The following is a 12,609-nucleotide window of genomic DNA, read 5'->3' as shown; positions in this document are numbered from 1 at the left end:
TTGTATTTGTTGTGACCTATTTTCCTCATTTCTCATTTTATCTTTAGTTATTTATTAGTTTCATACAGCCAATTATCATTTCTTCTTTCAATTATCCGCACAGTAATGTGCATTTCCTATCTTACAAATATTATTTCTTCTTTCAATTATCCTCACTGTAATACGCATTTTCCATCCCACATGAAATAAAGGACCATACCTGAATGCTGTCGACTTACTCTCCTCATGGCATTTGTTACAGCATATTTGCTTTATTTCTGATGTTGTTTTTGCCTCAGAAATTTATTTCAAGTAGTTTTTACTTTGATTTTAATAGTGCCATAACATTTTCCTATAAATATATTGCAAATTACTATGTCCTGTACAACTTTGTTGTTATCAACTTGCAAAGGTAGTACCATAGATGAAAAATGTCTTATTTTTTGTCATTCTGTTTGTTACATTATATCTATAATACATGGCTGTGGGAAACAAACAACCTTATTTTTCTGCCTCCACACATTACTTTATATACAAATAAATGTAGTTTTCCCCTCTCTGATGACACTGTTCTTAGATTTCCCCTATCCTAGTGTGGTCAATGTTAGAATACAGTAAATGTTACCAAGAGCGACATACAAAAATAGAGGGAAGTGGACACCACCACCTCATGAAGCATAAGAAAAAGAGTCATGAACAACACAGGTACAGCTGCTGCCCCTTCACATTTACTGCAAAATGACAAATATATCTGCTGCATTTCACCGCACAGAGTCCATAACAGCTTCACGCAGCCAGAGTTCTTAGTGTCACTTTTTCTATAAGTCCATTTTCTATATTTCCTTCTCACCACGGATTGTCTGTACCCTCCACTCTGAAGGCATGTATCACAAATATCTTCTATACAAAATTGTTGTGGCAATTGGCACGAATTGCAAATAAAGGGGGGCATAGGGGGAGGCTTACCCCCTTATCTAGGGAATAAATAGGAGGTAGGAGAGGTTTGGTTTGGCTTTATGGGTTTCCATGATAACCAAATCTGGTTTTGAAAGTTTGTCTCTGGAGGGTGCGTTTCTCTCCTTAACAAATACCATGAATACATACCTAGAAATCAATATCAATACCACCTAATCAATGAGAAAGGAAAGAGGTCAGGCATAGCCATGACCCACAATGAAACTCTTCGTCCTGACAATCAAAAAATGACTATCAGGTAAAAACATACCGACGAATTTTAAGGAGACAGAAGAGGAATAAACTCAAATTTCTAAAATATTGTTTCTACTTCGAGATAAGGCCTCATACCGACATCAAAGGTAGAAGTTAGGTATATATAACAGTTAATCCACAGAAAAAACACTTACACATAAATGATCACAAAAGGTTATACATTACTCTGACGACCTTAATTAACCCGCTGTGATAACCGAAATAAGTCTTCTCTCATAGAACAATAACAAACCAAAAACTACGATTTCAAGCCGGGGATGAATTAAACCCACTCACTTTTAATTACCCCATTACTATTCACACCCAACACGTCCACAAACCTCAGAGAATCAACTTCATTCTACCAAAACGAGAAAATAACCCCTAACAAGTCTGTGAGGCACAAAAATCGCGAACTTTGCTTACCACAACAACAATCAGCTGAGAGGCAAGATGGTGAACCGTCGACCAATCAGCGTTCAAGTTGCGTAAATGTTACATTTTTGGCTTAAGAATAAATTTAATTTGTTTTTTCAAGACTGGTGGATGTTTTATAGGCTTGAAATAACGTTGATTATACCTTTGTACGTCGAAAAAGAACAACTGGTGAAACTGGTAGGTGTATTATTTGGGTAGGATATATCGGTTGTCTTGCTAATATCGTATATAAATTCGAGTATTAAAAAAAATATGGGATCCATGAATAAAGTTATCAATGATTTTTAATTATATAAATAATGTGAAAGTTTCACGGGGTTTAGAACCAAAGTACCAGTTCAATGTGTAGGTTGTCCTCCCTTCGAATCTCCCAGTCGACTTTGGCTTTAGTTTCGTACCGGTAAGGCATATCAATGCCAGTTTCCCTTCCATTCAATTTGTCGAGATATCAGACTCATAAAAAATATAGATAAAATACAATCACTGTAATGAATCGCAAAAAATGTCGATGTAACTAGTACTTCCAACTACAGGGCCCCGGTGACATACAAAGAAGTGAATCCACTTCGCCGCATTCGGACACGGTGTCGGTCTCTGACCGTCTAAGAGTGTCCGAAAGAGACACGACCGAGCACAGGGCACTATTTTCGGACGCTAAAAGCCAGGAAAATGCCAAATTTCGGTGACTTGAAAAGTGACGCTGGCGTCAAGGCCCTAAATGATTATCTTGGGGACAAAAGTTACATCGAAGGGTACGTTGTCACAGTGAAAACTAAAGATTAAAAATTCCATGTGTTTCCCGAGCCGCCATGCGTGTTTACTCAGACCAAAGCCTCGCGAAACAGACTTTCTCGGCGCAGAGTCCAGGTAAGTCCTCAGGTGGCGCCGGGGAGCAGACACATGGTCACGTCGCCTGGTTACAAGAGAATACAGCGAGCATGGCGGCCTGTAATGAGTATTCGGCACTAGTTGTGGAGGTTTCTTCGATTTTTGAGTTAATTGGTAAGTTGCTCGCGCTGTCATGAAGAAAGGCTTTTGTTGTCATTTTAAAACTGTTCATCGTGGCAGCTGTTGGTGGAAATGTTAGACGATTGACATGTGCTCGAATCAGTTTCAAAATCACGTAGGTTAAGATTTGTGCTTATTTTATTTTTATTTTTATTTTGGATCAGACAATAGATGGATTTTGGTAAAATTACCAGTTAAGAGACTATTCATGCCCTTTTTTAAAAAAAAAATTTAGAGGGAGGGTGAGGGGTTGAAGTTAGATGCCTCATAGAAATCCACAAAATCAAAAAAAATGATCAGTTTCTTCTTGCTAAGGGAGTATGTACACTGGAATGGGATTTAAGTTTTGTACATTTTGTGCTTTTGCAATATACTCTAGTTATGGCAAGTTTAGTTTTTACCAGTGTAATTTTTTAAAAGTTTCTTGGTACATATACTCTTTGCAAGAACAGTATAGCATGCATAATATAACTTAATATAACCTTCAGTGCCTATTCCAGTTTAGGAAAAGTAAGGAGTTTGATTCTTTTTGATAATTCTGTCCTTGATTCCTGATTTAGAATACCCTTTTTTTCAAATTTCTCGAGTTCCTTTTAAAGTGAAGTTGTAAAATCCATCCTTCACCAGTAGATAACAATGTTAAATAACTTTAATTAAATCTCTGAGTAAGAGTTAAATGTAGTTTGAATGTTGTAATTGCATGTTAGTGTTTTATGTAACAGATTGTAGTGAACATGTTGACCGCCATAGGATTCAAGTTTGTGGAGCACAGTGAGACCACGTTGCACCAGAAAATGACTAAGATAGATGGGTCATTAAGCGCACATTTTGGTAATTCTTTACGGTGTGGATGCACTCGCCAGAGACAAAGTTCCCAACTCCATGTCACAAACTTTAGTCACCAATCTAAATTGTCATGACTAGGCATCCCCAGCCCTCCAGCTACCCCTAAATCTTTTTTTTTTTTTTTTTTTTTTTTTTGTGCTTGGGAAGATAGAGCTGAAACTTGGGAGAGCGGAGTGGACTTTGGCTGTGAGTGGCGCTTTCTGCGATCTTCCTTTGTCGTGTTTCTTGTACCTGGGACTAACTTTCAGTCCTCTGCAAGAATATCATAAATTTTCTGTAGCCATCATTATTAGGTGTCAAGTTTTATAATTGCAGGCAAATTGTGGAATAAGTTTGAACATAGTTGATGCACTGCTGATGGTACAGTGGCCAGAACAGTTTTAAAAAATAACAGTAAGATAAAAATGGATAGACAACTTTTATAGCAGGCTGCTCATATGACTGCACATATTTGTAAGTAAACCTTTACTTTTACAAACTATAAGTCTCCTTTTTTATACTTCTTAACAATATACTATGCAACACTGTTTATCCTAGTAATGTTAAAGCCAGTCCTTCATCAGTTGTAGACCATAATCCTTGATTCTACTCATAACTCTGGTAAGCAGCTGTGCATCTACTTAAAAGTAGAATTATTCTTTAACCAGTCTCTCTCAAAAGAAAGTATAAAAATAATTTATTTTAGTTGAATATAATGTATTTTTTTATGTGGCAGCTAGCATTTGCTCGGCTGATATTGTTTCATATAACCAGCCAACCTTGCAGTTATTATTTTGGTATTTGTTAATGAGAGTAATGCAACCATCAGTCCAAAAACCATTCCCCCCCCCCCCCCCCCCCCTACCCAATAGTTTATCTGCACATAACTAAACATTGGGGTATCATTCAAACCCAAAATCCCAAACCTAACCTTCCCTATATTCTACTTATATTCCCCTTCCCCTTTGTTAGCACTTTGTGCCAACTTTTAGGGAACAGACATGTAGAAAACATGACATTAAGAACTCTGGCTATATGAGGGTGTTGTGGACTTGGTCTCCGAGTGGTGATGTGCAACAGATAGGTAATTTTGTAATAAATGTGAGGCCACAGCAACTGTGCCAGTGTTTATTATTCTATGCTTTATGCATTATGAGGTGGCAATTTCCATTTCCCTCTGTGTTGCTCTTGGTAACATTATCATTAACCATAGTTTTTTGTTCAGATTATTCATGGTGTAATATGCATGAGGCTTGTTTTTCCATTTATATTTTCATATTTCCAGCAATTAAAATCATTGGTAATTGTTTACAAAGTGGCCACACCCTTCTATTACTATTACCTGGCTGACATCCTTGAGGGCTCTCCAGGGAATTATTGCTGTATAAACTAAAATCTTCCCCAATGTGGGGCTTTGCCCTTGGATCTCCACCCAGTTCCAAGGCATTGGTCATGAGCTATTTTTACAATTTTTTATATTCTTTGCCTATGCATTTCATATATCTGTAAGTGAATTTTTTTCCCTCTGTCAATAGATGTCAATAGGTGTTCCCCATCTTAGTGCAGGCATTATCTAAGTGTATACTGAAGTATTACTTCAGAGATGCAACTTTCTCTCCAACTTGCTTTAAATGAAGCCTTGTATTTGTTCTTTCTGTCCATTACAGGCAGTACCAAGACCTTAGGATTGCTTACATAGCAGTTTTATATATATATATATATATATATTATATATATATATATATATTTCATATTGTTATTTGTGTATCCCATTTTAGGGTTTGGTCTTTCCTTTGGTAAACACAAGAAATGTTTTGTTATGAATTGCTGGAATCTCTAACAGTACTGTATAGTAGGTTTGCATTTTCTAAAGTAGCTGCATGATTTTGCCTTTGCAGTGCATGGATTTTTTGTATATTGTTTGAGAAGTTTTTCATATTTTAAAATCCTTACATTTTTTAGCTGAATTTTTGAATAGTGTCAATTTAGAAAAGATTTAGGAAACAGATGAACAAGCTCAAAATTAAAGGTATGTCTTTGGAAGAAAATTATGGGAATAAGATTTTTATATACTTTGGTTTTGCATAATGAGTTTCCCTAGGGAATGTTTTGATGTCTGACGAATGAGCGAGTGTCTTATTTCTGAATATTCTATGAGGATGGGATAGTTCTCATTCCTGTTTTCATGATGGATAACACCTTGTGTGAACACATAATGTGCGTTCTAGATAGTATCTGATTATACCTTATTATAAATACCTGCTGGTTGAGTATCTTCAGTTTTGATGCAATTTTTTTTTTTTTTTTACATCCTCCCCAGGTTTGTCCCATCCCAGGATGATGTAGCAGTGTTTGAAGCTATGGGCAAGGCCCCAGCTGGAAAGTATTCACATGCTCTCAGGTGGTACAATCACATTAGCTCTTTTGGTGCTGAGAAGAGCAAGTTCCCTGGTGTAAAGAAGGCCCTTTCCAACCAGGCCCCAGCTCCTGCTGCTGCCGATGATGACGACGATGATGAAGTTGATCTCTTTGGCTCAGATGAGGAGGAAGAGGTTAGTAGGTTGGAGTTGTAAAACTTGTATGGGTTCCAAACAGACCACCAATTTCCAATTCTTGGAAACAAGATTTTCCTGTGCTGTTAGTATTAACTTTGTTCTATTTGTAAATAACCTCTAGCTTATGTTTAATCCATCTTGTTTGACTTGGAGAAAAAGTTGGCACCACTGATATTTTGAAATTGATGTCATCATGATGTAGAATACTCGGGTGAACAATAATGTGCAGTTCTAGATAGTATCTGATTTCTTACCAGCTTTGGAGAAAGATCTCCCCTTTTTCTGCCAATTTTGAGTATTTCTATGTCTGTAGGATGAGGAAGCTGCCCGTGTGAGAGAGGAGAGACTAGCTGCCTATGCTGCCAAGAAGTCTGCTAAACCAGGTCCTATTGCCAAGTCACAGGTCATGTTGGACTGCAAACCTTGGGATGATGAGACTGACATGAAGGAGATGGAGAATAAAATTCGTACAATCGTCATGGATGGTCTTGTTTGGGGAGCAAGTGAGTTTGTTTTAAACAATTTTATTTGTAATTGGTGGCTAAAATTCATTGAGGTTTTAATTACCTAAAGATTTGACTCCATCTCACCTGTATGTATGCCTCCTAAATTATCAGTCACAAACATTTCTGTTACAGGTAAGCTCAACCCCCTGGCTTTTGGCATCATGAAGCTCAGTATCTTGTGCACGATAGAAGACGCTAAAGTTTCTGTTGATGACCTCATTGAGAAGATCCAGGAGTTCGAGGATTTCGTCCAGTCTGTTGATGTTGCGGCATTCAACAAGGTCTAAGATGCATCGCTACTCTGGTCTTCCGGTTGTTGCAGTCTGACGTTAATAAAATCCGAAAAAAAATATTTTTAATAAAGTCAAACGTCCTGTTGTGGTTTTGATGCCCTTGGCAATGTAATTTGACTTGATATGGAATGAATATTTAGCTTCAATTATTAAACATACAGAAGGAAGTGGTTATTCACATAATGATCAGTACTGTATGAAGTGTTGCCAAAATTGAACTATAAACTTGGATACACTGAATCATTGAGACTTGGATACACTGAATCATTGAGACTTGGATACACTGAATCATTGAGACTTGGATACACTGAATCATTGAGACTTGGATACACTGAATCATTGAGACTTGGATACACTGAATCATTGAGACTTGGATACACTGAATCATTGAGACTTGGATACACTGAATCATTGAGACTTGGATACACTGAATCATTGAGACTTGGATACACTGAATCATTGAGACTGAGACTTGGATACACTGAATCATTGAGACTGAGACTTGGATACACTGAATCATTGAGACTGAGACTTGGATACACTGAATCATTGAGACTGAGACTTGGATACACTGAATCATTGAGACTGAGACTTGGATACACTGAATCATTGAGACTGAGACTTGGATACACTGAATCATTGAGACTGAGACTTGGATACACTGAATCATTGAGACTGAGACTTGGATACACTGAATCATTGAGACTGAGACTTGGATACACTGAATCATTGAGACTGAGACTTGGATACACTGAATCATTGAGACTGAGACTTGGATACACTGAATCATTGAGACTGAGACTTGGATACACTGAATCATTGAGACTGAGACTTGGATACACTGAATCATTGAGACTTGTTTGATACCTGCATTTATAAATGTGGAAATAAACTGTATTAGCTAGAAGCCAATAGAGGGAATTTACCCCCCCCCCCACCAAAAAAAAGTTATTTCTATCATAACCATATAATCCTTTTTTCACTGTTTGAAACATGATCTTACCTTCTAGTAGTTAATACTAGACTTCAGAGCCAAAATGACCAAAAAGGGCTTGATATTTAACAAAGACATTTGAAAATGTAAACAATCGAGTATGGGAACCAGTACTTGCAATGAATATTTGTAAGTGTAGACTCCTTAACCGTTAATCTAAATTTAAACCAACTTCAATTGTCAACGGGCTTAGGAGGCGGAGACTCAACGATGGGGAGCTCTCCAACCTTGGGACGAAGCCCTCGACTCTACTAATTTTGCATGATTTTTTTTTTTTTTTTTCCTTTTTCTTCTTCCTTCTTTCTTCTTTCCACTCCTACTTTTGCCAGTAAATCAACGAAAGTATAACTAACCTTCATTGGAACATTCGCGGTTTCCGAATGTTCCTCTTTCAGTCCCACATATTCTGTTGTTATGCCCACGTCCTCCCTACAAAGACATCCCAACTTATCAGACATCCTTACAGAATCTCACTCTTTCTGCTTTGACAACCTGTTTTCCTTCCTCAAACGCATATATATCCTTCACTTGATCCAACCCCTTTACATTACCTCATCCGACCCTAACCCATTCACTCACCAATTCCTTAACCCAGCTTCAACAACTAATCACTAACCCAACCACCCTTCACTAACATTAACTATAGTGCTACATGCCCTTAGATGTCTAGCACATTTATTTTGCTTTTAACCATTAACCATTAACCATTCTCATTATTGTCGTGGGGGAGGTGGGTTAGGAGACGGACTTAGGCCCAATGTAGGAAATCATCCCTGCCTTGGACCTGAGCCCTCCCCTTTTTACAGAATCTTCTCTCTCTTTCCCTTTCCTTCTCTTCTTCATCCCCTTCTTCTGTTCACTTATCCAAATTCTTAAGTCATATTTACCGTTTTTGCCACAAAACTTTATCATAAAGCTGTGTGGCTTTTGGTTGGTTATCTAGTACATTTGATTATTTTCACCATTGACCACTATAGAAATCCACAAACATCACCTTAATGCCCCCCCCTAAACAAAAAAAAAAAAACAAAAAAACTTTCTTACCTAGGAGTTCTGCCCTACAAGACCCAGCCTGTCGCTATATTTGTATACGCCGTTAATGATCTTACATGTTGACACGGCAAAAAACAAAGAAAAAAAAGAAAAAAAGAAAAAAACCCGCCCCTACCTCCCTTCTTGCTCATCTTGATACAATTCACCATTACGGTCTTCCCATATCCCTCTTCGGTTGAGACCCTGTTTACCGAGTCTGGCATGCCATCTCTCTCTCGACGCCGTACCCTTCTCTCTCTACAACGCTATGCCCGCTTTCCCTCGCCAAACTAACTATCCCACGATCCCTGCTTCCTACCTTTGCTTCTTCTCCACGTTTACCTACTCCTTTCTCCATTGACATGGAAACCCTCCTCTCCCATTCCCCACTTCCCCGTATCCAACCTCTTCCGTTTCCTGTTCATTCCGTTCCTCCATGGCTTCTACCTTACCCCCATATTTGCTCGTCTGTCTTCCCTGACCCACCAAAATCAGATATCCCCCTTCAGTCCTTCTCAACCATTTCTTGACCATGTCTCCTCCCATTCCTTCAATGTTCATGTTTATACTGATGACTCCAAATCCACTTCCGGTGTAGTAAACTTTCCAAGTCGCATTTTCAAATACCCCCTCCCTCCTTAATCCAATGTCCTTGCTACAACTACGCCACAAATCTATTCGATTTTGCTGGGTGCTCAGTCATGCTGGAATCCCAGGGAATGAACAGGCAGATACTCAAACACGCTCCGCCGCTATTACCACATCACACCAACCACGTTTCTCACGCCATGGATTATTACCCCACTTTAAGACCTTCCTCTATACCCACTGGCAGTCTATACCCAATGACAGTCTTTCTTTCACTAATAAATTGCATACTGTAAAACTATCAATCTCCTCTGGTCAACTCCATTTCATCGGAACGCGTAGGGAGACGTATTGGTTGTACCTGTCTAGCACACTCCTATCTGATGTCATGTTCTGATTCGCCCCTATGTTCCCTATGTAATGCTCCTCTTGCAGTTCCACACATTATGTTTTCCTGTCGACGCTTTACTGTAGCCCGTACCTCTGCTTTCCCCACCTATCAGACATCCTTACGGAATCCCACACTCTTTCCTCAGACGCTTACAAATCCTTTACTGGATCTAATCAACCTTACTTAATCCTACCTTAACCCATTCACTCATCAACTCCTTAACCCATCTCTAACCTTTCCAATACTACTCTAGACGCTAACGTATAGCAACTAATTTCTAACTCGACCCCCCTCCCCTACCCTTTCTAATACTATACCTTCCTGTAGTGCTGCATGGTCTATTTTACTTTTAGCCAATATTCATTAACCTTTGTTGTCTAGCAACATTTATTTGTTTTAACCATTAACCATTCTGGGAATCCACGAACATCACTTTACGAACAAAAAACTTCCCGAACCCTATCGCAGTATTTTGAATACACCGCTAATGTTGACGCAGCAGAATATTTTCAATAAATAAATAAATCCCCCTTTCCTTTTCCTTCTCTACTTCATCCCCTTCTTCTGTCCACTTCCTAAGGTGTAAAAGCCGTATTGAAAAGCTGGCTTTGTGTCAGTCCTGAACGGCCCCCGGGAGCCATGGGCACGGTATTTCCTTACCCCTTATGGATATCCTGAGCAGTTGACCGTTTCTCCTCTCCACATGTCTCAGGCTTTCCACGGCCAGTGATGAATATTTTACCCATATTGGGGGCACTGATGACAATACCTAAATACCTAATTTGTTAATACGGTCGCTTAGAGTGATGCACGGTGGTATAGGGAAAGGCGAAGGTCTATTTCTGTTGTCTGTGTTGGCTGGGGCAGGGACGTGCACGTGAGTCGTAGATGCGTGTATAGGGATATTAACAGCAATGAATTTTAAGATACATAAACCACACGATGCGTAATTGATATGACTCCATAACAATCATTCCCTTTTCTTTTCCTCCTTCCCCGTCATCATATGACTATAGTAAAATAATGATAATCATTGTAGTATATAAGGAAAAAACAAATAAAGAAATCATATTAACATATGCAATAAATTATGACATATGGGCGGGTGATTTAAGTACCCTGTTCTCTCCTCGCTCACCATCACCCTCTCCTTTCTTCCTCCCTCCCTCTCTACATCTCCCCCTCTCCTACCTTCGTCCTCATCTACCTCTCTCCCCATGTCCCCTTCTCTCTTCCTCCCTCCCTATCTTCCTCGCTCCTTCCTCGTTCCCGTCTCTTTTGCTCCTTCGCTCTTCCCTCGCTCTCTCCCCTTTCTCTTCTACTCTCCCCTCCCATATACCTATTTCCTCCCCACTATCTTTCTTTATTCCTATCTTCCCTCGTATCTCCCTGTCTCCTTCGTCTCCACCTTTCCTATCTCCGCTCTCTATTCCCTTCCTATCTCCCTCTCTCCTTTCCTTCTCTCTAATCTCTCTCCTCCATCCCTATCTTCTCTCCCATCCCCTCTCCTCCCGCCCCATCTATCTCCCTCATCCCTACATAGCTCTCTCTCTTCCTCTTTCCTCCCTTCCCATCCCCTCTCTCCTTCATCCTCATTTCACTCTGCACCCTTCCTATCTTCTTCTCTCCCTTTCTCCTTCCTATTTCCCTCTCTCCTTCCCTCCCATCTCTCTCTCTTTCCTCCCTCCTTATTCCCCCCTCTCTTCCCTCCCCATTTCCCTCTCTCCCTATTTCCACCATTCCTTTATCCCTTCCCCCCTTCATCCCCCTCTCTCCTCTCTTCCCATCTCCCTCTCTCCTCCCTCCTCCCTCCCCACAACTCTCTCCTCATTCCTTATCTCCCCTCTCCCTCTTTCCCCCTTCCTATCTCCCTCACTACTTCCTTATCTCCCCCTCTCCCTCTTTCCTCCCTACCTTTCTCCCTCTCTCCTCCTTCCCATCTTCCTCTCTCTCCTCCCTCCCTGAACTGTAACGTTCAGTAGATGGCTTCTGCTCCCCAAAAATGTAGGAAACGGTGAATAAAAATGCTTCCATATTCATTCATCCATTTATTCATTTATTTATCATTAACATATTATTTTTTTTATTCCACATGTTTATTATTTTGGTGCCCCCTTCCTTCTTATTACTGGTATTATCATCAACATTTCTCATCTTTATTGTTAAAAGTATTTATATCAGTCATTATCATAATTAACAATTAACTCTCCTATTATACTACTTTCATCATCACAATCATAACATCATCTTTGTTGCCTTATTTCTCAATTCACCTTATTTATCATGATAATAAATAGTTCCATGATTCTGCACTACTTTTTGTATGAATATTTTCTTTATTCATTCTGTCATATGATGCATTTGTATATGTGTATTTCGTGTATGTGCAACCATGTGCAAATGTATTTGTATAAAAGCATATATTTCTGTATTTATTCTTATTCGTAGGTATATATACGTATAGGTATGTTTGATCTATTTAGTGTTTTGTTGTTATCATTTCTACAAACCTGAAATATCTGGAAACATTTCAGAAAGCAATGAGGAAAGTATTGTAAATGTTACAAGTGATATTAGTAATACAGATGACACCCACAAGAAAGTAATTATCCTTAGTAAGTCACTGATATCAATGAGAAGAAAATTTGCTAGATTTCAAAATTACATAAACGTAAAGTTGTTAAATAAATGTGCATTAAAAGAACAAATACAAATCCACGTGCTATTATGGTAGTTGTGAAGGACGATGTGGATCTTGACGACGGTATTGCACACTCGATGAAGAAAAAAA

At 39.0% G+C, this 12,609-nt stretch overlaps 1 protein-coding gene across 2 annotated transcripts; it reads left to right on the top strand.

The window, feature by feature from the left end:
- The first annotated feature begins 2,210 nt into the window (after positions 1-2,210).
- LOC125030501 (elongation factor 1-beta'-like) lies at positions 2,211-6,894 on the top strand. 2 transcript variants are annotated; one of them, XM_047620552.1, is made up of 4 exons: positions 2,211-2,378; positions 5,780-6,011; positions 6,328-6,517; positions 6,653-6,894. In XM_047620552.1, exons 1-4 carry the CDS (start codon positions 2,296-2,298, stop codon positions 6,805-6,807), a joined length of 660 nt encoding a protein of 219 aa, XP_047476508.1. In that variant the 5' UTR covers positions 2,211-2,295; the 3' UTR covers positions 6,808-6,894. The 2 variants fall into 2 exon arrangements, with proteins under 2 accessions (XP_047476508.1, XP_047476510.1); XM_047620554.1 differs by lacking the exon at positions 2,211-2,378 and adding an exon at positions 2,455-2,628.
- The last annotated feature ends 5,715 nt before the right edge of the window (positions 6,895-12,609 follow it).

Source organism: Penaeus chinensis, chromosome 11 (assembly GCF_019202785.1).
Source record: "Penaeus chinensis breed Huanghai No. 1 chromosome 11, ASM1920278v2, whole genome shotgun sequence".
Taxonomy (NCBI): Eukaryota; Metazoa; Arthropoda; class Malacostraca; order Decapoda; family Penaeidae; genus Penaeus; species Penaeus chinensis.
The sequence above is the reverse complement of the archived record's forward strand: the minus strand, read 5'-3'. Positions and strand labels throughout refer to the sequence as shown.

Excerpts from the sequence above, each read along its gene's own strand:
- LOC125030501 (XM_047620552.1), top strand. The coding sequence starts at position 2,296 with ATGCCAAATTTCGGTGACTTGAAAAGTGACGCTGGCGTCAAGGCCCTA. Across the intron at positions 2,379-5,779 it reads GACAAAAGTTACATCGAAGG|GTTTGTCCCATCCCAGGATG; the intron begins GTACGTTGTCAC and ends CATCCTCCCCAG. Across the intron at positions 6,012-6,327 it reads GCTCAGATGAGGAGGAAGAG|GATGAGGAAGCTGCCCGTGT; the intron begins GTTAGTAGGTTG and ends CTATGTCTGTAG.